Below are 23,727 nucleotides of genomic sequence, written 5' to 3' on the forward strand. Positions count from 1 at the left end.
GAGCTTGAGGGTAAACAAAGTAAGGCAACATGATGAACAGACAAGAATATGAGACTGGGGGTCATAACTCTTGGTTTCAGGGTCTCACTCTGCCACCAACTGTCACCTTATCCAGCGAACACCATGTTCCTTGTTTTCCCCATCTACAAATTGTAGAAAACACTGTTGACGAGGGGGTGGCTGCACAGTGGCATAAATGAGAATCTCTGTGAAGATGTGTATTTTCCCAAGTGTAAAAAGCTACAGAAATGTTAAAGGAACTCACTAGTTATAAGCGGAAAAAAAAAAACTTTATTTCTATCAAATTAAAAAGTATGAATCAATCTTCAAGCAAGATAAAATCAATAACACAATTAACAGTTAAGAGATCATGTACAGATTAGACTACAGGTTTAGAATCTTTGAATTAAGCACATACACCGAAATCAAGAGGGCCGACGACTTTCACACTGAGGAAAAGCACTGACTCATCGTAAACACATGACTTCTGGGAAAATGGAGCTGACATCTCACAGGACAGTAAACCAGAGATGAGTTGTCATTAGGTTAGAGAACTGATTTAAGCTCGAGAGGGATCATAGTGAAATGTCTCTGTAACTCAACAATTTCCCGAGATCTATGCATCTCAAAAACAAGAACATATAAAAATCAGTAGTATAAATTCTCATAAAACTAGAAAAGCCCTCTAAGCCCTGACACCCTGTAGCTTACATAAAGACTGAGTTTTTGTTTTTCTTCCCTTTATTCTTCTCTAAATTAAACACAAAACATTGTTTTTATTTAACACATTTCTGACTTTATATCCAAAGCTTTAAATGAAGAAGAGAAAGGTTTTATGAAACGAAGTTAGACACACATCAACCCCAGGGAGAATCTTTAAGGTGCGCTGCTCTTTGACATGTGTTTAAACAGGAAATCTTTTATTTCAAGAATTAACACTGTGCTTTCTGGAATAGCCTAATTATCACCAAAGAAGGAATGAATATTCTCTCTCTCTCTCTCTCTCTCTCTCTCTCTCTCTCTCTCTCTCTCTCTCTCTCTCACACACACACACACACACCAATTTAGGGAATTCCCTGAAGCATACAGATAATGGCATTTATTTTGGCAAGAACTGTGCAATTTGTTAAAAGATAAGGTACGGCATTTCTCAACACTTGTAATTATGTCTCAACAGATGCAGGAAGCAGATTTTTCCTCATAGTTGAAGTACAGCTTCATGGTTCCCCGACACCTGGGTCTTGCACACTTTTCATCTGGAAACCAGACTGGGTCAGTTATTTATGGAAAGGGACGATAACTTATGACCAGACCACATTCCCTTATTAAAAGAAGTCTCTGCTACTGGGTTCTTCTTTTGAAACACCAAATAGACAAGGAGTACTGAGAATGGAGGAGAATAGAGAGAAAGCAATTCATACTACGAATACACCTCTGTCTTATTTACCAGAATTGCCTTTCTGGTAAAACTACTGCAGTGAGAAAAGGTAGCGTCTATTAAATGAAAAGAAATGAAATTCATCAGGTAGATACGAATGCCTCCCGAGATCCTGTGACCCAGCAGAGTACAGATGAGACACATGCCCTCTGTACATACAGTGTGCAACTACCACCAGGACCCACCCAGTGCCCATTTCCTGTCTCAGCACCAGAGCCAAAAGCAAGGATTCCAGGTGGGAGCAAATATATTGTTTTACCTATTCATGAGAACAGGGAGCTCAAACTACAGAAACGTACAAAAAAGGCCTTTTTGAGTTTCCTGATTAATCCCTATAGGTAAAGGAAAAGGTTAAGTAGACAGGATTATTTCAGTTTTTAAATCCAAGGAGGCAAGATCACTGAGATAATACTATCTATTACATAGGGTCATTGTGGAGGATTTAATTACACGATGGATGCAGTACACTTAGCACCGAGGACCAATAAACAGTAACTACCAAGAATATGCTGATACCTTCATATATTTGGAAATCTGCTGACTTTATGATTTGGGCAAAGACACTCCCCACCCCCAGCAGATGGTAAGATCTCTTTAAACAAAGAGCCAAAGTCAGATATTGAACTCAGGTCCCAGTGAACTAAATTTTACAAAAACCCTATTTATGGGTTTATATAGGCATCTTTCTATCTAAATTTATCCTGTCAACAACCTAGTAATGGCAGAAAAGGCCACAGCATCACCTCTCTCTCAAGAATCCTCTGTCACCGATGCCTATTCTTACCTTTTTCCCTTCCCTACCGAAGAGAGGGGCACAGCCTGGGTGAAGCTGGGCTGCTGGAGGATGCCAGAAGTGACCCTGTGGGAGGAAGGGGAGACAGGAAGCCAATAGCCCATTTCTGCCAGAACTGTGCATGACAAGCACTGCCACCACATCAGAGGGCGGACAAAGGTGTGGATGTGGCATTCAGGATCATGTTCATGTGTAATGTCATACAGGGAAGATAGTATGAAAGTCAAGGATGACCCTATATTAAGGGCTCAGTCACCATCTGTTCATCTGCTAGCCCTTTAGGGAAGATCAGTTACTATCAGGGCCTTGTCTCGGGGTGGGAGTGAGGGAGGGATTTGTTCTGATGTCAGGGAAGCAAAGGGAGTAGTGTCTGTGAATTCGCAGGAGTCCAGGCCTGTGTGTGAGCACCACGGCTGGGGTGGCTCAGGCATAAAGGTCCCTTCAGGGGCACAATGCCATGGACACTGAAAGGGTAGGTGAAGACCTTGAGCTTGCCTCTGCCACAGATTAGCCTGGACCCAGGTCTACTTTGACAGCCTTTCACTTTATTTACAAATGAGTAGTTATGGAGGATCAAGGGCTCAGACTCTCCTCTAGCAGCTTCCTTTGCTTAAGCAAAAGTCAAAAAACAAACAACAAAAAAAGGGAACAGTCCCATACAGAGCTGAATGTCACCATAGTGAACTCTGCTATTTTTGACATGAGGCCACTTGGAAATATAAGCAAAACCAAGCAGCTCAGTGCCCTGCCTTGCTTGGGACAGGACGCAGGTAGTTAACATCCAGGAGCAGAGTCAGGAAAACCTGGCTTTGAGTCCTGACTACACTGTGCGCAGGCAGCAGGAGCCAGGGCAAGATGCTTTACTTTTCTGACCCTCGCCTTCTTTGTTTATAAACATGGAATCGTGCCTATCTCAAAGGATGCTGGAAAGAGTAAATGAGATGTTTGTAAAGGTCCTAAAACTGTACATAGCACTCAGTAGGCCTTCGATAAATGGTACCTATTATATGCTTGCTTTAGTGTTAGAGTGTATTAAACACGGCAATATTTTCAAGTTCCAAGTAAGCGGGAAGCCGGTCAGGATAGTGGAAAGCAAACTGAACGCAGAGCTGGCTAGAGTCACAAAAGGTGGGGCCGCGTAGGAATCTTAGAAACCAGCCAAACTACTCTTTTTGCCTAACTGTAATGGAACCTCATGTGTGGCAGTAGAAGGAAAACTAAAGAACGATATCCCTTTAATTTGACCTTTGTCAAAATATTTTCAAGAAAATTTTATTTTTTTTACAAAATCACTGAAGGAAAAACTAGACTTTGTTGAAGAAAACCAGAAACAGATTTTTTAGGCCACTGAACATGAAACAAGTATCATCTTTCAAAGCCCACAGAAACAGTGTTTGGCTTTTATTGGCCTCACCTAGCAAAGGTGATTGCCCTCAACTGCAGGGCAACCTCAGAAACAGCACAGCGTTGAGACACACTGAGTGGTTCTGACACTGGCACTAAGCATCTATTTTGCTGGAAGGGAGAAGGGAGGGAAGGATGGAGGAGCAGAGTATATGGAATCAGGGGTCACCTAGGCCGTTTCCCATGCCTCTTTGAAAAACTCCAAAGCCAGTGGTTACACTGGAACATCTGCTAAACATTGAAAGAAGTGAAGAAAGAGGTCTGAAGATTTTTCTGCTTCCAAAAAAGCACACACTTTCCTCTTCTGAATGATCCATATAATAACGTTAACTTTCTACTTTTCCCACTTTGTGGAAATTGTCTCTATGGCAGAAGCAATTTTCCTCATAGCAGACTTGTTTTTCTTTGCCCGATTCCCCAGGAAACCTGAGCTGTATCTGCATGTCTGATTTTCACCCTGTCCCTATCAACTGGCATTCAAACACAAGTCTTCTAAAAAGTCACTGTCATGCACTGATGTTTCAAATACCTGAACTGGGCATTTTAAATGCATAAACCTAAAAAGTAAATAATCTTCTTTCACTTTGATTCAGAGGATAAGGAGGAAACTGGTCTGTGTTTCCACTAAGGTAGCCAAAGAACATTCACATGAAGGGACAAAGGGAGAGAGATTGGCAAGAGTGGGGGGCAGTATTTGTAAGGAAGATGTACGGCTACCATACAGAATCCACTGGTCAGTGAATTGACTGTGGATTCACTGCGGCATCTTCGGAAGATAAATAATGTGTTTCAACACCACCTATGCTGAAATAGGCTTCTTTTGTTTTCTCACCAGTATGAAGAGTTAGACAAAAGTCACTCCCAGGAATAGTAAAGGACCCTCCCTGGGGACAGTCACGATGCATGAAGAGGAATATCTATTTTTAAGGCAACAGGAATAAATTTCATTGTCCTTCCCAGAGGAGAGCAAGAATTATAAAAGATGGCCACCAAGTCTGGAAACCAGGCAAATCCTTAAATAAATGGTTTACTGATACTACATTTCAGTGAATGACAAAATGGTATGATCTATATCTCTAGACTTAATGGCCACCCTATAGAAAGCATCTTTGGAATAGAATAAAAAATTACGATTTTTGTCAAATCCCATAATCGTAAACCTGTCATCATCAGTCTAGGCATGGCTAGTGCAACGTTTTCCTCAACACCACAGGCTCCATTCCCTTCACCAACTATTTATAATATGCTTGGGTCACTCACAGGAGAAAAACACTGTCAGCATCAATATTTAGCAGCATTTTCAAAATACATTTTTTTTGTCTTGACTAAAAAGCTAAACTATTCATTTAGTCCAGTAATTCCATATGGTCTTATTTACTTCCATACATAAGATATGATATGATCTTTTAACATTTATGGAGGTGAATATTTGCCAGTTTTTCAGGGTTCCCTAAAGACTCTGAGGGTTTTATTTTGCCACAATAAAAGAAAGGAGCAGTGTCAACCCATGAGAGTCAGACCAGCAGTTTAAATAGACCCTCCACATAGCTCAGTTCCTAGTGCATAAAGAGATTCAACACAGTCCCCTAGCTCTCAGCTCTTAGAAAGGAATTTGAGAGGGATAAAAGCAGTAACAATCTGTATTACTTAATAGTCTAGGAAGGGAGAAAACAGATGTCTAATAAAAGTAGTAAAAGCCAAATCCTTTCATTCCAGGATGACTGGAAAGGAGAGATTCTATGGAGTATGGATGCAGAGAGAAGGTGTCATTCCTAAGAGAAAAAATGAATTGTGGAGACTGACTCAAGGCCAGAGAAGCAACCACTGAGAGCTTAGCTTCAATCCCACTGTCACCAGGAGGACACATACCAGAGAACCTGGGACAAAGGCAGCTACAGCCCTTGGCATTCTCAGGCCTCCTGGTGCTATGGTTCAACAGCCTTTGGGGGCTGGGGAGAACCAGGGACCACCACCATCACGTGTGAAAAGGCCGCTATGGCAACAACATGGCTGTCGAAAATCAGCTAGAGCTTGGGTTATATACCACTGGAAATCCAGCCTGTACTTGCTTGCTTTCTTGTGAAGGACTTGAGACATGTGCAGGGACATCTTAAACATGTGCAGGTAGCCCCTCTTTTAGAAAGGCAGAGAAGAGCCTCTTCATTAACTCTTTCTATTCATTAGTTTTCATAGCAGTTCACCATTTAAACTAGAAAAGATGCTGCAAGCTATCTCAGCTAGCTGCTAATTGGGACATGGCACCAACACTACACATACAATTGAATGGATGACCATATCTTCCTGGTTCTTCCACTGGAGGGCTCAGTAGGCTTCTTTGGACTGAATAGGTGCGATCTTGTTCGAGAAAAGTGTGTAAACATAGGGCCAGATTTTGTTAGTCTCCGTTCCAGAAAATTGGTGGAGTACTCCTCGGCTCCTGAAAAACAAAGTCCAACATACAAAGCATTTTAGGTTTCCTTTTGACATGATATTAGAGCAGAAGATCCTGGGCATAATGTAAGCACAATCTCATTGTCTATATCACACATCACTGAGCGCCAAAACAGCCCCTACAAATGTATCAACACCCCTAGTAATTCTGGCAAGCTGACCATCGTGCCACCTTTTCTTCTCCCCTTTAAAAACATATTAAAGGGGGGCTTCCCTGGTGGCGCAGTGGTTGAGAGTCTGCCTGCTGATGCAGGGGACACGGGTTCGTGCCCCGGTCCGGGAAGATCCCACATGCTGCGGAGTGGCTGGGCCCGTGAGCCATGGCCGCTGAGCCTGTGCGTCCGGAGCCTGTGCTCTGCAACGGGAGAGGCCACAACAGTGAGAGGCCCGTGTACCGCAAAAAAAAAAAAAAAAAAAAAAAAAAACCATATTAAAGGGGACTTCCCTGGTGGTCCAGTGGTTAAGACTTCGCCTTCCAATGCAGGGGGGTGCAGGTTTGATCCCTGGTCGGGGAGCTAAGATCCCACATGCTTCGGGGCACAAAAACCAAAACGTAAAACAGAAGCAATATTGTAACAAAGTCAATAAAGTCTTTAAAAATGGTCCATATCAAAAAACAAAAAAAACCTTAAAAAAATAAATAAAAACATATCCAAGAATAACATTATAGGGACAACCCCAAATCTGCCTCAATATATCCATTAAAAAGCAAATCACTGACAATCCTTGCTACTCTAAAACCTTTATTACTTACAACAATAGATCATGAAATACAAGAGGTGTCCTAATAATATGATCAGCAACGTCATATCTACAGGGTTGCTAACTTATTCGGGGGGTGCAAGGTCAGAAACTGATTATAGCAGAGGCTGTACACTGCTGTCCCGAATGCAGTCCACTTATAGGGTTTGTTTGGCTTCCATGCGGTTAAAATTTTTTTAACTTGTTGCCAATATAAAAACTGGGGAGAGACGGTGCACCACTGATGTCACCGCCGCTGACTGCTTTCAGGTAGGCAGGAGTGGAAGGCCCGCGAGTTAGTCATAATGGCAGGCGAAGAAATTAATGAAGACTATCCTGTAGAAAGTCATGGTATTTATCAACGTTTGAGAATTCCACTGGTGCTGTGGATGAGACGCTGAAGACCGTGACGTCTGTGTCTAGAAATGAGTTGCGTTGTTGCAGAAGTTGGACCCATTTGAACGAGCGAAAAGTGGATTTAGTTTCTACTTACACATTACATTCAGTATTTTGGGTTTATTTGGCAACTCAGGGAATCAATCCTAAGGAACATCCAGTAAAGCAAGAATTAGAAAGAATCGGAGTATACATGAACAGAGTCAAGGACATAACAGATGAGAAAGACGCTGGCAAGCTGGATGCGGGGTGGCTTCAAGATTTGTAAAAAACGCGCTCTGGGAACCAAAACCTAAAAAATGCATCAAAGTTGCCAATAAAGGAAAAAGTAAAAATTAACCTTTTGGTTTTGATGTACACATGTTCATAAAGTACGTAATTTTTATTGTTTTCCACAAAATAGATGATGATTATGTGGCAATGTAGGGTTTAAATGTATTCCTTATTGAATTCATATATAAAATTTGCATTTTAAATCTGTAATGCTAAATACTTTTTTACCCCGAAAGATTAAGTTATCTTTAGAGATTTTCCTATAGAACACTATGAGGTTTTTAACGTTGTGGTATATTTTATATTTATAGTTTACCATCTCTTGACAAGACTCATTTCTTTATACAGGTCAATCTTTCAAGTGCCTTTTTATAAGCAACTATGAAATTTAAGTTAAATGTTCTCTGTAAATATTTGTTTCTGATGCATAATGATTTTATGAAGTATGCTGAAGTTATAAATATGTCCGTTTTCACTATATAAAATTAAGAAAGCATGAAATGAGTTAAATGTCCTTTTTCTCTGTGTAGTTATTTCATTATGCTTTCATGGTTTTGGGAATCACTGCTTTTTGTGATATTTGAAGTATGAAATTAGGACTTTAAAGTTAGTCTTTAATTCTTGGCACTTTGCCAGTACGCCCCATTTAAAGTAAAATATATTCGCATTTATTTTAGATGGGAAATGAGGTTGTATAATGATGGCTGAATTTTGCATAATGGCTATACCCTATCAATAAAGCTGTAAATGTTGTGTAAAAAAATAAAAAAATAAAATAAAATAATAAAAATTGGGATTTTCTTCCACAGAGAGAGCCTGATTTCTGCTCTTCTTGAAAAACAGGGATCACTGGTCACACTGAGCCTGAGTGTCCCTGGGGTGATAACTGGCTGGAGAAACAGAGGAAGCTGTCCAGTTCAACTGTCACTCAACAGCCCAGCTTGACAAGGCCCCCACCAGGTTTGACACTCATTTCCAGTAAGTGCCTGGCCTCTGGGGCCATGTGAATTTGCAGTCTGTAGTTTTAGCTCTTCTTTGTTTAAACACCCTCCAGACATGTGGGGGCCCAAAGTCTCTTCTAATCTTCTATCCAAGTCAGATATTTACATATGGGAGTATCAAAATGTAAGTCATTATTTCAGTCCCTTAAGAGAAAAATGAAAAGTCTAGATGCAGTTTTACAGTCAAGCAGACAGAGATGATCAGGTTTTGGTCCTTATAAGAGTCTCAGCATAAAAGTACTAGGCATTCTCTCCCACGTACAATGCCAGCATTTCATCTGCCTTTCATCTGACAGGTACTGGGCCTTTTGGGTTTATCAAGCTTAAAGAAATACTACCCCACTGCAGCCCAATGTCCTTCCCATGAAGAGCCACACCTTGCTGGCTGGCCACCTGCCATGGAAACACTGAAGCACACTCACTTGTATAATTCAATGACTGGTTTTGCCACATCCTTGTACTGTCTTAGTCTGGCAGCAACTGCTTCAGGTTTGTCATCCTCCTGCTGTACCAATGGTTCACCAGTGATGTCATCGATCCCCTACAAATACCAGAGAAACCAGTTAGTATGGCCAACGGTTGGGCTATTCCACAGGTGAAATAAAACTTTCCTGGGCAAAACCATATATTCACCTTTGATTCCTACCCCGTGATGATTTAGGCCTGGGGTACCATAGTAATGGTGAAGGTAGTTGAAAAAGAAATAGCGTTCATAACAATATGTTAAGCTGTTTTCATAAGAGCTGACGTTAAATCTTTATTAACTTCTCAGGTCTTTCCAAACATGTTCCAGTGGTTCTGATAAATGAGACCTTCAACTCACAGTTCAAAATTCCATGCTGTCTCCCCCAACACCAAACAGCCATTAGACAATGTCACTCTAGCCCTCTAAATATTCCTAAAACTAGCTGCCTTTCCAAAGCTTGAGTTCATAATACGGAAAATAAATATCTCAAAGAACCAAACAGTTTACTTAGGGAAAACACTTCATTGAGGAGGAGGTATTTCAGTCCTGTCTCTGCTAGCTTTCAAATTCTGTCACGTAGCTCTTCTGAGATTAAACTTGCTCAGGTTATTTTACTAAATTAAATAATGGCATCTGAAGGGAGAATAGGCATGAGTCATTATACCCATGAAAATCAGGAACAAACATTCTGAGAACTGAAAAACTGCAATTTGAGAAAATTTGATTTTCAATATATTTTAACTTCAGGAGTCATACCACCTACTTACAAATAGCAAAATGGACACATGAGAATTGCCTACCAGGGGAGAGAGTAACAAGAAATAAATCTGTCAAAAGGTAGGCTAGAGCTGAAGCGTGGCTTGGGGAAAGATGGAGGCGGCAGAGACTAAGGCGGAGGCTGCTGCCCGAGAGGCCCTGGCCAAGGTGGCAGACATCCTGGAGCCTATAGGTCTTCAGGAGGAGGCAGAACTGCCCGTGCAGATCCTGGGTGAGTTTGTGATGGACTCCCGGAAGAAAGACAAGCTCCTCTGCAGCCAGCTTCAAGTAGCAGACTTCCCGTAGACTTTCTCGGTTCAGGAAGGCACTGCCCAGGACCTGAACCCCTTGGCTTCTGAAGACACGAGCCGGCAGAAGGCAACTGAAGTCAAAGAGCAATGGAAAGAGCTGAAGGCCACCTACCAAGAGCACGTGGAGGCCATCACAAGTTCCCTGACCCAGGCACTGCCCAAGGTGGAGGAGGCCCAAAGGAAGCAGGCCAAGCTCCGGGAGGCCCTTGAACAACTCCAGGCCAAGAAGCAAATGGCCATGGAAAAACTCAGAAGAGTCCAGAAGCAGTGGCAGCTACAACAGGAGAAGCGTCTGCAGCATCTGGCAGTGGTGTCTTCAGAGGTGAGGGAGCGTCAGACAGGAACTCAGCAGGAGCTTGAACAGCTATATCAGGAACTTGGAACCCTGAAGCAGCAGGCAGGGCAGGAGCAGTACAAGCTGCAGAGGCACCAGACCTTCCTCCACCTGCTACACACCCTTCAGGGTAAGCTGCTATTCCATGAGGCTGAGGCAGAGATGCCACAAGAGTTGGATCTTCCTACGGATAAGCCCCAGCAGCTGACCCAGCCCCAGGAGCAGAACATTCGGGACACCATGGGGAGAGATGAATGCGTGTCCTCCAAGGCCAACAACCCACAGCCTGCTGGAGAGACAGCCTTACCATGGCTTCCTGGGAGACAGCAACATGGGGAAGGATCCTAGAGCAGGAGAAAAACTAAAACTGGGATTTCATGTGCCTGAAGGAGTCATTTATTTTAATCATGAAGACACCTGGAAACTACAGGAAACTCATCTCCTTTTGTTGTAATACTGATTGCTATCAACAGTAGTCTATTTTTCACCTGAGTATCCTGTTTATTTGTAAAGAAGCTAAATGACAGCCTGGTTCATTGTTAAATTTTGTATTAGGAGCAGAGTTTTCACTTAGGACTGTCTTAGAATTCAAAAGATACTTGCTTCCTGGATGTTTGTCTTAGTTTGACAATATTAAAGTTTTGTGATGAACAGTAAAAAAAAAGGTAGGCTAAAGCAGAATCGAAAGGCTCAGGCAACTCAACGGGATAGTCTGAAACCGGCTGTAAGTTTGAATTGCACTAAAATTTTATTATAGCTCAGGGCCTTAGGTACCTAACTTACACTTAGGATTTACTGGTGAGCCACAATTATCACATGGGTATTCCAGGGCTGTTTCCCTAACAAAACATGAGACATGGGCATGGGAGAAAGCTGTACGTCACCTATAGTTCCCTCTCTTTTATTTTACTTACTGCTGCAAAGTTCAGAAGCCATTTCTAGGGCTTCAGAGTATCAGGAGATAACAACAACTGCTTCCAGAAAGAGCAGAAAAGGACATCAGCATCTCTCCTGGGGCAGCTTGGCCACAACAGCTGGTTGACTTAGGCCAGAGCAGCACTTTTACTGCTATCTTTGGAAATAGCACTGTAATTGCAGGTGTTCTCTTAGGGATACCCAGTCTTTGGAAAGCAACTCAGTGTTCAAGCTTCTCAAATTTTGGGAGAGTCTGCATCAGCAGGTCTAGGCAGAGCCAAAATATGAAGCTTTTGTGTTAGACTCCAATGCATGTTCAGAACCCTATTTTCCTCCCTATACATTTTTTTCCCCATACTAGCTTTTGGGGATGGAATGGAGGAAGGGTTCTAATAAAGGACTTCCAGAACTACTTACATTTTAAAAAGAAAACTTGAAAAGGAGACCAGTGCTTAGCCCAAATGAAAAAGACTCATCAGGACTTAATGAAGACTTACAGAGCTAGGAAGGCATACTTAACCCCTTGAAGTAGTTTTCTATAGTTATTACTGACTCTATCTATATTCAAGTCTAGCCTATTCCATAAACATGAACCCAATAAGACACAATAGCCACCCCTTCCACATTTGGATAAGAACAAGTAATAGTATCTACCACCAAATAACTGAAGAATTATCAGATTGAACTAATTCATGTCTTTAACAGAAAGAACAGTTACTCTTTAAATGAATTTGTCAAAAGTTTCTTTAAACATATACCTTTACATGTATTTAATCTTATGCAGATGCATAGATGTTATATTTTGAACTTCTTCTTAAGGGCAATCTTTCATGCCTTTAGTCCTGCCTAGTCCCTCCTCCGCACTCCCACCACTCACATGACCCCACTCACTCTAACCCTGTTCCTTATTCTGTCCCAGCCTCAACTATTGGCCAGCCTAGGATAGTTCCTTTGTATCTTTATCACTACTCCTATGAAGCTAGAGAGCGCTTACAGACACGTAAACAGATATACATAAAGAACGGTGGTCATAGGGAATTCCCTGGCAGTCCAGTGGTTAGGACTCTGTGCTTTCACTGCTGAGGGGTGGATTCAATCTCTGTTTGGGGAACTAAGATCCCACAAGCCGTGCAGCGCAAGCCAAAAAAAAAAAGAAGAAGAAGAAGAAGGGCGGTCATGGTTTTAGAAAAATGTAATCATTCTGCTATTTGCTTTTCTCATTCAACAATACCCAGGAGAAATATTTCTCCGGGCCAAAGAATGTACTACTATGTCTCTTTTTTTTTTAACCTTATACATGATTTTCCAAAATGTGGATATTCTCAAATTTATTTAATCATCCACATAGATGAATATTTGTTCTGTTTTCAAGTTTTGTTTTATTTTTCCCACTACAAACAACATGGAAATAAGCCTCATCATGTACATGACCTGACCTGAAAGTGCTTACATTTCCATAGACTGTACTCCCAGAAGTGGATTGAGTGAAATATGTATTTAGAAGTTTTAATGTAGGTTGCTCAGTTGCTCTTCTAAAAGACTGTTAATATTTCATATACCTAATACAGGTAAGAGTATCATTTTCCCAGATCCCAACCAGCAATAAATGTTGTAAACGTTAATTTACATCCCTTCACTACTAGTTAATGAGAATTTAAAAATATTTGCTGGCTATATATATTGCTCTTTTTGGAACAGCCTATTCATATCGTTCCCCTGCTTTTCAACTGAAATGTTTTACCTTTCTTGTCAATATGCGAAAGTATTTTGTATATTCTTACATGTACATGAGGCGGGTTGAAGTCCAGGTTATATACCCTCCCACTAGGAGGGTGAATCCAGCGTCGGCTGAGACGATCTTTGAGCGTCTCAAATGGAATGTTCAAAGTGATCACTAGGTCCAGGTCACATATTTTGTCCAAGGCTTCGGCCTGAACTAATGTTCTAGGAAAACCTAAATGCCAAAACAAAACATCAAATGTGAGACACTTCCCAATTCAGTTAGTTGTTGAAATATTTTCAGAGACAGAATAATCAAATCTGCACATACACTACCCAGAAAGGAGATTTAATCAGGAATTTATATCTACTTCTATAAATTTAATACTAGAAGAAAATATGTTACTTTACAACCTAGCTTTAGCATTTGGAATATGAAAGGCTAAGGAGTCACATGATAAAAGCAGTAAGTGCTAAACATCACTAGGCTAGTCCCAGCTCTAGTCTCAGCTCTGCTCTTAACTACCTGTGTGACCTTGGGCAAGTTATAACACCTCCATTTCTTCTTCTGTTAAAGAATCAAAGGGGCAAATTTTATTTGTGTCCTTTTAGTTCTAACAGCTTATGAGCATATTATTCTTAGGATACCTCTATATATACACACAAATATTTTTTAGTCTAAATCAATTAAAGTAGGATCCTTCACTCAGACCTTCATTTGAGCCTGCACCTTAGTAACAAGGTGGGCAAAATTCCAATCTCAAAAAGAACTGGTGCTTTTGAAACTATCTGGACACTGCAAAACTTATAAATTCACCCTACTTTTCTAAATGTCGGAAAATAAACTGCAGTTGAAATTTGAACTCATGGGCATCACTTCCTTTTTTGCAGTTAGTTGACCCCAAATTTTATATATATATATATTCCCCCCCCCCCACCAGGGATTGACCTGCTTTAAATGTAACCCCAGGTTTGGCTGGGATGGTACACAGTAGTATCTTGTTCCTAAATAGTTTGTCAAGTTGGTCTGTTTTGTTAAAAACCTTACTGTATCCAATTATCACTTTTTAAAAAAGTGTCCTTTAAATCTTAGATAAAAGAGCTGGGTGGATGGAGAGCAGGAAAGAAAGTATAATAAGAGGTGCAATCTTCAGAAGACAAACTTAAATCACTTAACAATCAAAGAACTCCTTTTCCTATTACAGGAAGTCAGTTATTCAAACATGAATGTGCTGCACTCTGTTATAATCTCCAAGTCGTTTGAATGCCAAGGTGATTTCAGAGTGTTTGTTGCATTCAATGTGACAAAACCCACCCAACACTGTCTCTACACCCCCACTCCAGGTACCAACCTCTGCTCCCTTCAATGCCTTCCTTATTGCCTGTGAGGCCAAGCCCTTTTCTCCAAAGCCCATTCCTCCCAGGGTCCTCATCCATCGTCTTCTGCACACAGAAATAGGCCCCTCTTCCCCCCCTCTCCATACACCAGGACACTGGATGATATTTCTGATTTTCCTTGGTCTTGCATGTTCCCCAGCTGCAACCCAACTCACCTGTTCCCACAACTTCACCTTTGGGCTACCCATGACACCACTTTCCTTATCTACACTTCCATAATTTATTCTTCTTTTGTTCAGTATCACATGACATGATGCCCAAGGTTGACTTTGGCCACATCGACTTACTTTCAATACTGCTCTCTTCACTAGCTCCTTTCTATCTTTGTAGTGTCAGATACCTCTGCCTCAGGGCCTTTGCATTTGCTGTCCTCTGCCTAAAATGTTCTTCCTGCAGGTCTCCTTATCATTTCAGATATATGCATAAATGTAACTTCCTCAGGGAGACTTCTTACACTAGTATACTTAAAATAGTCCCATTCCCCTTCCACTATCTATCTCATTACTGTTTATTTTCTATTATTTATTACTATGAATAATTTCCAAGTATTTATGCTTATTTTCTATCCCTATCTCACTCTGAGAAAAGGGACTTTTTCTGTCTTGATCATTGCTATACCCTTCAGCTTCTAAAAAATTAACACAGATGAGCAACTTAGTATAGGGCCTTGTAGCTATTTCCAAAGTTTATGCCCTGATGAACTTGCTTACAGTACTTTGTATCTAAGTGTCTTTGCAAGTCTCATCTGAAATTATTCATTCCCTATATCTTACTAAACTCAACATCTGGTCTGCAGTCCAATGTAAGCCCTGGTCACAGTAAGTACAGAAATGAGAAAAAACATTTAGGAATTTTATAGCAATTCCACAGAGTAATTTTAACTCTGTTGAATCTAAAATTTGGGCTTGAATTTATTGGGTTTTTTTCTTTTAATTTTTCCAGTAATTTGTATTTGGCAAAAGAGATTGCTCTGCAGTGGATTGGGGAAACAAATAAAACTGGATTTTCGCTACAGATAATTTGTTCTAGGCTTCCCCTAGAGCTTCTTTTCTAATTTCTCCAGTAAGGGAAATTATCCAATGGCCCAAGTTCCTAAATTTTTTTTTTTTTAAACTGGGCCAACCTTTATTATTTTTTTTAAACCCCACATTTGTTTATTTATTTATTTTTGGCTGTGTTGGGTCTTCGGTTCTGTGCAAGGGCTTTCTCTAGTTGTGGCAAGCGGGGGCCACTCTTCATCGCGGTGCGCGGGCCTCTCACTATCGCGGCTTCTCTTGTTGCAGAGCACAGGCTCCAGACGCGCAGGCTCAGTAGTTGTGGCTCACGGGTCTAGTTGCTCCACGGCATGTGGGATCTTCCCAGACCAGGGCTCGAACCCGTGTCCCCTGCATTAGCAGGCAGATTCTCAACCACTGCGCCACCAGGGAAGCCCCCAAGTTTCTAAATTTTGATGTTGTTTATTGCAGAATCTCTTAAGAGATTAAGTGGTATCTCTTTACAAAGGGATACAAGAACAGAGAGACCCAAACCCAGGGCACATTTCAACTCTATTCTTATGACAAGGAAAGACAGAGTAAGTTCAAACAGAGGTGAGGAGAGGCTTATCTTGCAGAGCACATCTAAGTTCATCGGCTATCATGTGCCCAACCTAAGCTAAACACATGCTTCCACCAGGCAACACCAGAGCTGTTCCAACATTACAGCTAACATCAGAAGAAACTGCTTTCACATCCTCATTTGCTGTCCTCTTGTGATCTCTCTTGCATTCAGGCTGGCTTCATCAGAGAAATAGGTATTTCTAATCTTACAGCCTAGGCTCTTGTGCCAATAGTCACTCAGCTCTATTCCCTCCTTCCTCCCACACTGGCTAAGCATCCCCTTCACATAAAGGCACCCGCATGTTGGGAGATTATGCCTGGAAGTATGTTCAGGGTGCTTCTGCAATGGGAACTGAGATACAGTATCTTCAAAATAGAAAACAATATTGCCTTTAAATAAACTAACTAGATTTTTTTCAAATCTCAACATAATTTCTGTCAGATCAGATTATGACTGCTTGGTATCTGGGGAAGTAAAAGGTCAAATCATACCTGCCTAAGATTAAGTACAATGTAGACACCTTGGCCTTAGCTCTGGAAGGCAGCAACGCCTGGTACACAGTGGGCAAACACTAGGGTAGTTGTCTTCTACTGTTCTTATTTATTTATTTATTTACTTATTTTACTTATTTGGCTGTGTCAGGTCTTAGCTGCGGCACGCGGGATCTTCGCTGCAGCGTGCAGCCTTCTCTCTAGTTGTGGCACGCGGGGTCTAGAGTGCACGGGCTCAGTAGTTGCAGCGTGCGGGCTTAGTTGCACTGTGGCACGTGGGATCTTAGTTCCCCGACCAGGGATTGAACCTGCGTCCCCTGCATTAGAGGGTGGATTTTTAACCACTGGACCACCAGGGGAGTCCCCTTCTAGTTTTCTATTAAGTGAATATACTTCTTTGATTAGTCTGCCTTATTTGTAAATAATTCCATGAAATTATATGACTCGAGCTCTGTAAAGTCTATATGTAACCCTCTATCATGGAATGGCTTGATTACTTTAAAATTGATTCATGAAGCAACTTCTCTTTTGATTATTATGAAGTTCAAAAACAGACTGACTTTTAGAATTGGGGTTTCATAGCATTTGAGTGTACTCTGGAGCCCCATATATGTGACAGTTACCAGGTAAATAATAATGTAATGCTATCTGGGTCACCCAGGAACAAGATGTGGACCCGTGTGGGTGCTCATGGCTCAATTCTATCTACGGCTGCACAGACTGGGGGACAGGGAAGGGGTCTTAGGAGAGTCCAGATAAAACCACACCAAATTCTTTCCCACCAAATTCCCTTTTGAATACTACACACACCCTCAGCCAGGTGCTTTCTTCTGTCTCCCTCCTCCCAACAGCTCACTGCAGGTCAGGCTGGGGATGCTAGAGTAAGCACTTTGGCAGCAGGCCCAGGCACTATGCCAAGTCTTAGTCCACTTCAGCCTACACCACGCACCAGAGTCTGCCCTAGAAGATGAGCTTCCTGAGGTGGGGACTTAAGACGTGTCTCACTCCCCTTGTTATCTCCTGGTACTGTGCCCGGTACAATCTACATTGAAACACCAATAAAGTGAGGGCAGTAAGCCTTCCACATAAAGGCACTCTCCCACTGATGGCCAGGTCCTGCCTTTCCCTGTATAACCTACACCTCATTGAAGCTTCAAGATGACAACTGGAATTAGAAAGATGCCTGCAGCCAAAACAATCCCAAATCAATCTTTGCTCTTTCCTCAAATCCAATTTCAAGGAAAAGCCATCTTCTGAAGCAGCAGCTTCCAAAGAGACCCTCCTCAGAGTACAGAAAGAAAGAAACAGAACCTCTATTGTTTTTTTTTCCTCATTCTTTTTAATCTTCTATTTGGGAGGGCCCATTTTACCAGTTACATATTAATAAAATTGTATGTATTTATATATTTATACATAAATATGCACATACTGAAGATGTAGACAACATTTTTATTGATGAGTATGCACAAAGAACTTTAGCAATCACTCAGCCACAGTTCCTGGGGCCTTCTGTTCCAGCATCACTAGTCACTACCCTGACAAGGAAACATTGTTCTTTATCCTTTGGGTAGAGGTTGAAAGCTGAAAAAAGCCGTAGGAAAGAAGAGGCAGCTCTAAAACAGAATAACAATTCCTTCCACAAATAAAAACTCAAATATTATTGGTTAACGTTTCCTTGTCAAATGAGGTTCAGAAGCCCATCTGCTCAGCTCCCCTAGAACTGCTTCTGAACTTTGGGGGCCTCTGGAGGAATGGGTGGGAAATGCAACTGTGTACAAAATAAGCTGAATTCACAAGGAACAGATTTCAAAAATATGCTGGGCAGTGCCAACCTACTGGGCTCTCACATTCAGACCCATATTTAATTCCTTTTCTGAGAGTTTCTAAGAGTTTGGGGGGTCACTGGTGCTCTTTGCTCTCCCACAATTACAGTTCAGCACACAGACTCCGCATTCTGGTCCCACCCAGTCACCAGGGAACTCAACCCAAGCATAGCTTAGAGCTCGGGCACAGCATAGCCATGACAGTAATAACCTTCCCACTCTAGTTATCTGTTTGCCCCTTTCATCACCTCATTTTTAGATAATAAAGCTCTTTAAATTTACTTTCCTGATCCAGTTCAATACCTTATCATGGGGCTTCCCTGGTGGCGCAGTGGTTGAGAGTCCACCTGCTGATGCAGGGGATGCGGGTTCGTGCCCCGGTCCGGGAAGATCCCACATGCCGCGGAGCGGCTGGGCCCGTGAGCCGTGGCCGCTGGGCCTGCGCGTCCAGAGCCTGTGCTCCGCAACGGGAGAGGCCACAACAGTGAGAGGCCTGCGTACCGCAAAAAAAAAAAACAAAAAAAACCCCACAAAAAAACCTTATCATGATGAGCCTTAATTTAGGTTAAAATTCAGAAGACTGGTAGATTCAGCACAAAGATTCAGCCTCAAGCTGCTGGTAGTACAGGTGTGCCTTGTGGCGGCAATGGGACACAACTTGCAAGGAGCTAATCTACACGCAGGCTGCACTAACTGTAACAGAACCCAAACCGAGAAAGGTATGGCTCTGCAGTCCTTTCCACTAGTGTGCACCCCATTTCTAGAAACATTCACACAGACAAGGAAACTCTAGAAGCTGGACTAGATGGTTTCCAGGTTCCAATAATAATTCAGTAAACACAGCCTTTATGCTTCACGCGTATTTTTAGTCTACAGTTTACAAAGTACTTATATAAGTTTACTTATTTCATTCTTCACGTCAACCCTAGGAGGTCGGCAGAGCAGGAATTATCACTCTCTGTTGGATAGATGAGTATGTTTGCCTTCAGTGAGGGTCAACAGAGGAACTTGGATTTAACATCGGGTCTCTGGTCTTTCAAGTGCTCTTTCTATTCTACTATGCTGTTGTTCCAGGGGTATAAAGGAGGGGTACTTAAAAGAATCCTAAATGTCACCCCATCTATCTTTCTTCAACCAAAAGAGCAGAGCATCACGGTAACATCCTCATCATCATGGTTACTATTTGTCGAGCATCCTCAATGTGCCAGATATATTACATGCAACAGAAAAACCAAAACTTTGCAGTAGCCGGCAAAGGCTTGCTGTTGTTCCTGATTCTTCTCTCTCCTCCTCTCTCCTCGTCTCCCTGCACATCACTGACATCCTTGCTGTTCTCAAGCAGGCAGGCTCACTCCCGCCTAAGACATTTATAGTTCACGTCCCCTCTGCTTAGAAGGCTCTCACTCCAGATGTCCAGGTATGCCCTCAGCTTCACAAGCCTTGGCTCGAAGCAGGTCTGTTAGTGAGGGCTTCTCTAACCAGCCCACCACTGGCGCCCCATTCACCCTTCATTCTTTTTCTTTTTTTCTCTGCATCACTTTTTGTCTATGACTTATTTTCTGAGTGCTTTTATTCCCACCAGAATGTAAGCGAAATGAGGGCAGAACTTTCAAAGTTATTTGCTGCCATATCCTTAGTGCCTAAAACAGTGCCTGGCATATAGTAGATGCTGAACAAATATTTGTTGAATGAATTAATAAGTATCTCAAAAGTCACAATTCTGCCAGGTGAGCATCATCCGCATTTTAAAGTTATAAAAGCTGAGGCTCAGAAAAGTTAAGTGACTTGCCCAAGACCACATATTTAATAACCGAGGAACCTAGAACCAAGGAACCAAGTGCTATCTGACTTCAGAATCACACACCATGTACCACACCTGGCTGTCTTCCTTCTGAAACAGAAAACTGCATACTATGAGAAGCAAATTCTCAGATGGGAAGCAGTGCCTGCCTGCTGCTGGCAACCAGAGCGGTCAGCTTACAAAATGACTTGAGAAACCCAAATCCTGGTGGCTTCAGGGGTTCTGCCTGGTCTAGTGCTGCAGGCACAGACGCGCCAGATTCTGTTCCCACATATGCATAATAAATATTCTGCATCTTGCTTTTTTCTGTTAATGTATCTTGAATATTTTTTATACATAGTACACATTGCTCCCTCACTCTCTTTAATACCTGCAGAGTACTCCCTAGTTTGGATGTGTCATAATTTAACCAATCCCCCTACTGCTAGACATCTAAACGGTTTCCAGTATACTCCAATAAATACCATTGCACACACCATTAAACACATGACTAGGGAAAAACAGCATGGCAAGTATAGACTCTGAGAATGCATATAGACTCTGGAGACAAACTTCCTCGATTAGCGGTTCACCTATGGTTTTCTCACTTTGCGACGTTGGTTACCTAACCTTTCTGTACCTTTGAGAATGATGATATCTAATTCAAAAAATTACTATATGTAAATCCCAGCATGGTGGCTGGCCCAGGGCAAAGTGCTGGAGAAGGAGTGGAAAATGGGGGAAAATGAAAACCACGTGGAGCTGGAAGTCGAAAGACAAGTAGCAAGTTTGACAGTAAGAAGGACGTGAAGGATGAAGACAAGCTTGGGCTTTTATAAAAGTATGAAAGAGGTGGTAGGGAGACAGAATACCATCACCACCACAATCACCCAACAGGATGCTTTCACGTGGGAGAAATGAATCGCCTCAAAAACAGAAGAGGTGGGCTTCCCTGGTGGCACAGTGGTTGAGAGTCCACCTGCCGATGCAGGGGACACGGGTTCATGCCCCGGTCCGGGAAGATCCCACATGCCGCGGAGCGGCTGGGCCCGTGAGCCATGGCCGCTGAGCCTGCGCGTCCGGAGCCTGTGCTCCACAATGGGAGAGGCCACAACAGTGAGAGGCCCACATACCGCAAAAAAAAAAAAAAAAAATTGAAGAGGGTTTCCCTGGTGGCGCAGTGGTTGAGAGCCCGCCTGCTGATGCAGGGGACACGGGTTCGTGCCCTGGTCCAGGAAGATCCCACATGCCGCGGAGCGGCTGGGCCCGTGAGCCATGGCCGCTGAGCCTGCGCATCCGGAGCCTGTGCTCCGCAGCAGGAGAGGCCACAACAGTGAGAGGCCTGCGTACAGCAAAAAACAAACAAACAAACAAAACAAAACAGAAGAAACAAGAAAAAAAAGTAACATTGTAAGGGGAGACCCAGGTTTTCCTTAAGACAGAAGGTAGACAGAGCATTCTACAAAGAGAGAGCACGTGGAAGGTGGAGAAAATTGATAAGGAAAGAGGATTCCAGAGTACGGTGGAAGAATCAAGAATTAGGGGCAGGAGGAGGGGAATCAGTAACAAAGAGAAGAGAATTTTTAAAAGGTCATGTAAGAGGGATGTAATGTAAGAGGGATGACTTACATTTCCATTAATAATCAGGCATCACAGTTGGAAGTAACCAGTCTCAAATAGTATAATTTTCAGGGCAGCTGTGGTGTCCTCATCTCTGAAGTGGTCACCAAGGCCCTGGGGATGGGCCGGGGATCCCACTGAAGTTTGGGGTACAATGTCACAGGCCTGAAGGGGCACAGTTCCCGTCTGTCACTCTAGTTAGGCGTAAGGACAAAGGCTCCATGGAGTGAGGAGCAGTGTTTATCTGCTTATAAGATAATTAAGAAATGAATATCCTTCAGCCTACAGATCCTAATTTTAAGACTTCAGGGCAGACAACAGGAAATGGTACTCAAAAAGGCAGCATGGGATCTTCCCTGGAGGCACAGTGGTTAAGAGTCCACCTGCCAATGCAGGGGACACAGGTTCGATCCCCGGCCTGGGAAGATCTCACATGCTGCGGTGCAACTAAGCTCATTCACCACAACTACTGAGCCTGCGCTCTAGAGCCCGAGAGCCACAACTACTGAGCCCGAAAGCCACAACTACTGAAGTCCGCATAAAAAAATAAAAAAATAAAAAAAAAAATGGTAGCTCCAGAATTCCTTGAATTTATTTACACCAGTGTCTCAAGTTGGGCTGAGTAAATCCTCAAAGTAATTCATTTGTTTTTATAAATGTCTGTTGTTTATTTTATTTATTTATTTATTTTTGGCTGCGTTGGGTCTTCGTGGCTGTGCGGGCTTTCTCTAGTTTTGGCGAGCAGGGGCTACTCTTCATTGTGGTCTGCGGTCTTCTCATTGCGGTGGCTTCCTTTGTTGTGAAGCACAGGCTCTAGGTGTGCGGGCTTCAGTAGATGTGGTGCACAGGCTCAGTAGTTGTGGCTCACGGGCCCTAGAGCTCAGGCTCAGTAGTTGTGGCACATGGGCTTAGTTGCTGCCCCGCACGTGGGATCTTCCCAGATGAGGGATTGAACCTGTGTCCCCTGCATTGGCAGGCAGATTCTTAACCACTGCGCCACCAGGGAAGTCCCAAAGTAATTCGTTTGTAATTCTCACATCAATCAACTGCCAAGAAGAGAATGTCAGAAGAGGTGCAATGTGACCAGCACATTTTAAACCGTTTTTTAAAAAGCGTTATTATCCAGCCATACATATTTTGTCAAAAGAACATAATGTCAGAGGGGCGGAGTATGAAGACTACTTGAAACCTGTCAAGCAAGATGCCCCTGTATCAGGACATGAGATGTTCATATTGACTTGGGGGGTGGGTAACTGTGGGCATTTTGCTCTAGAATACATTTAGCTACCATTTGATATCCACTGATCCAAGTTCTCTGCTAGAGATCTACTCTTGGTATGAAATTCAACTCGTTGGTATTTTGAATTGCTAGGCTACTGGGATTTGGAAGGAAACAAATAATTAGCTAATGTATGGAATGTTAAACCATGATCCCATGGAAGTCTTGTAACAGGAAATCTGTATCTAAATAGGAAGAGCCATTCTGAACATGCAAGTGTTTCAGTGCATATGCAAAGTATTTAAATACATTCTAACCAAGAGATTATCGTCTCTTAATTAAGTGATTTAGACGAGGCAGGCTATGATTACACTGGCAGGCCCAAGGAAAACTTGCCACTCTAGCTGTGGCTATTTCTTCTTCTTTAAATATGCTTGCTCATGGAGCCTATTAAAATTACAAGATCCCTGAGGGCTGGGGCTGTGTTTAATCCTGAAATGCCCGGGATAGTGTCAGATCTCACATGGATATGGTATTCCTGGCCGGCAGGGATTACTAACCCAGCGGGCTGATGCATACTCAAATTCTGTCAACAGGTGGCAGCATTAATAATTTTTCCACTTAAAGAACTGCAACAATTGTGGTATGCTTTTGTTTTTACTAAAACTAATCCTGAAAGACATGCTTTTAAATGACTAGCAGTATTCCAGCCTCCTTAGACAGCCTATTCCCAGTGAATACATTCCATTGTTGAGGAAACCAGAAAGCCCAACAGGTAAAGTAAAATAAAGATCATATT

The 23,727-nt window shown here is 42.4% G+C and overlaps 2 protein-coding genes and 1 pseudogene across 3 annotated transcripts in view; 2 read left to right on the forward strand and 1 right to left on the reverse strand.

Annotated features, from left to right (window-relative positions):
* Positions 1-5,957: 5,957 nt before the first annotated feature.
* AK4 (adenylate kinase 4) overlaps positions 5,958-23,727 on the reverse strand; it is a gene marked incomplete at its 3' end in the record, with an annotated part of 71,978 nt that continues 54,208 nt past the window's right edge. The window contains exons 4-6 of the mRNA XM_082668924.1: positions 13,061-13,233; positions 8,920-9,038; positions 5,958-6,072 (exon numbers count right to left, since the gene is read on the reverse strand). Of these exons, the coding sequence (XP_082525050.1) occupies positions 5,958-6,072; positions 8,920-9,038; positions 13,061-13,233 (407 nt within the window). The remainder of the gene's footprint in view (positions 6,073-8,919; positions 9,039-13,060; positions 13,234-23,727) is intronic.
* Positions 7,130-7,562, forward strand: LOC309822914 (nuclear nucleic acid-binding protein C1D-like; annotated as a pseudogene). Its single transcript has one exon. The product of its transcript is annotated as a nuclear nucleic acid-binding protein C1D-like (transcript).
* Positions 9,834-10,712, forward strand: LOC309829532 (outer kinetochore KNL1 complex subunit ZWINT-like; the record flags this gene model as incomplete). The annotated part of the gene is given in 2 exon segments (XM_082665514.1): positions 9,834-10,022; positions 10,026-10,712. Coding segments are annotated over 2 exon segments (876 nt in total).

This window comes from Grampus griseus, assembly GCF_964374135.1.
Source record: "Grampus griseus genome assembly, chromosome: 1".
In the NCBI taxonomy this organism is placed as follows: Eukaryota; Metazoa; Chordata; class Mammalia; order Artiodactyla; family Delphinidae; genus Grampus; species Grampus griseus.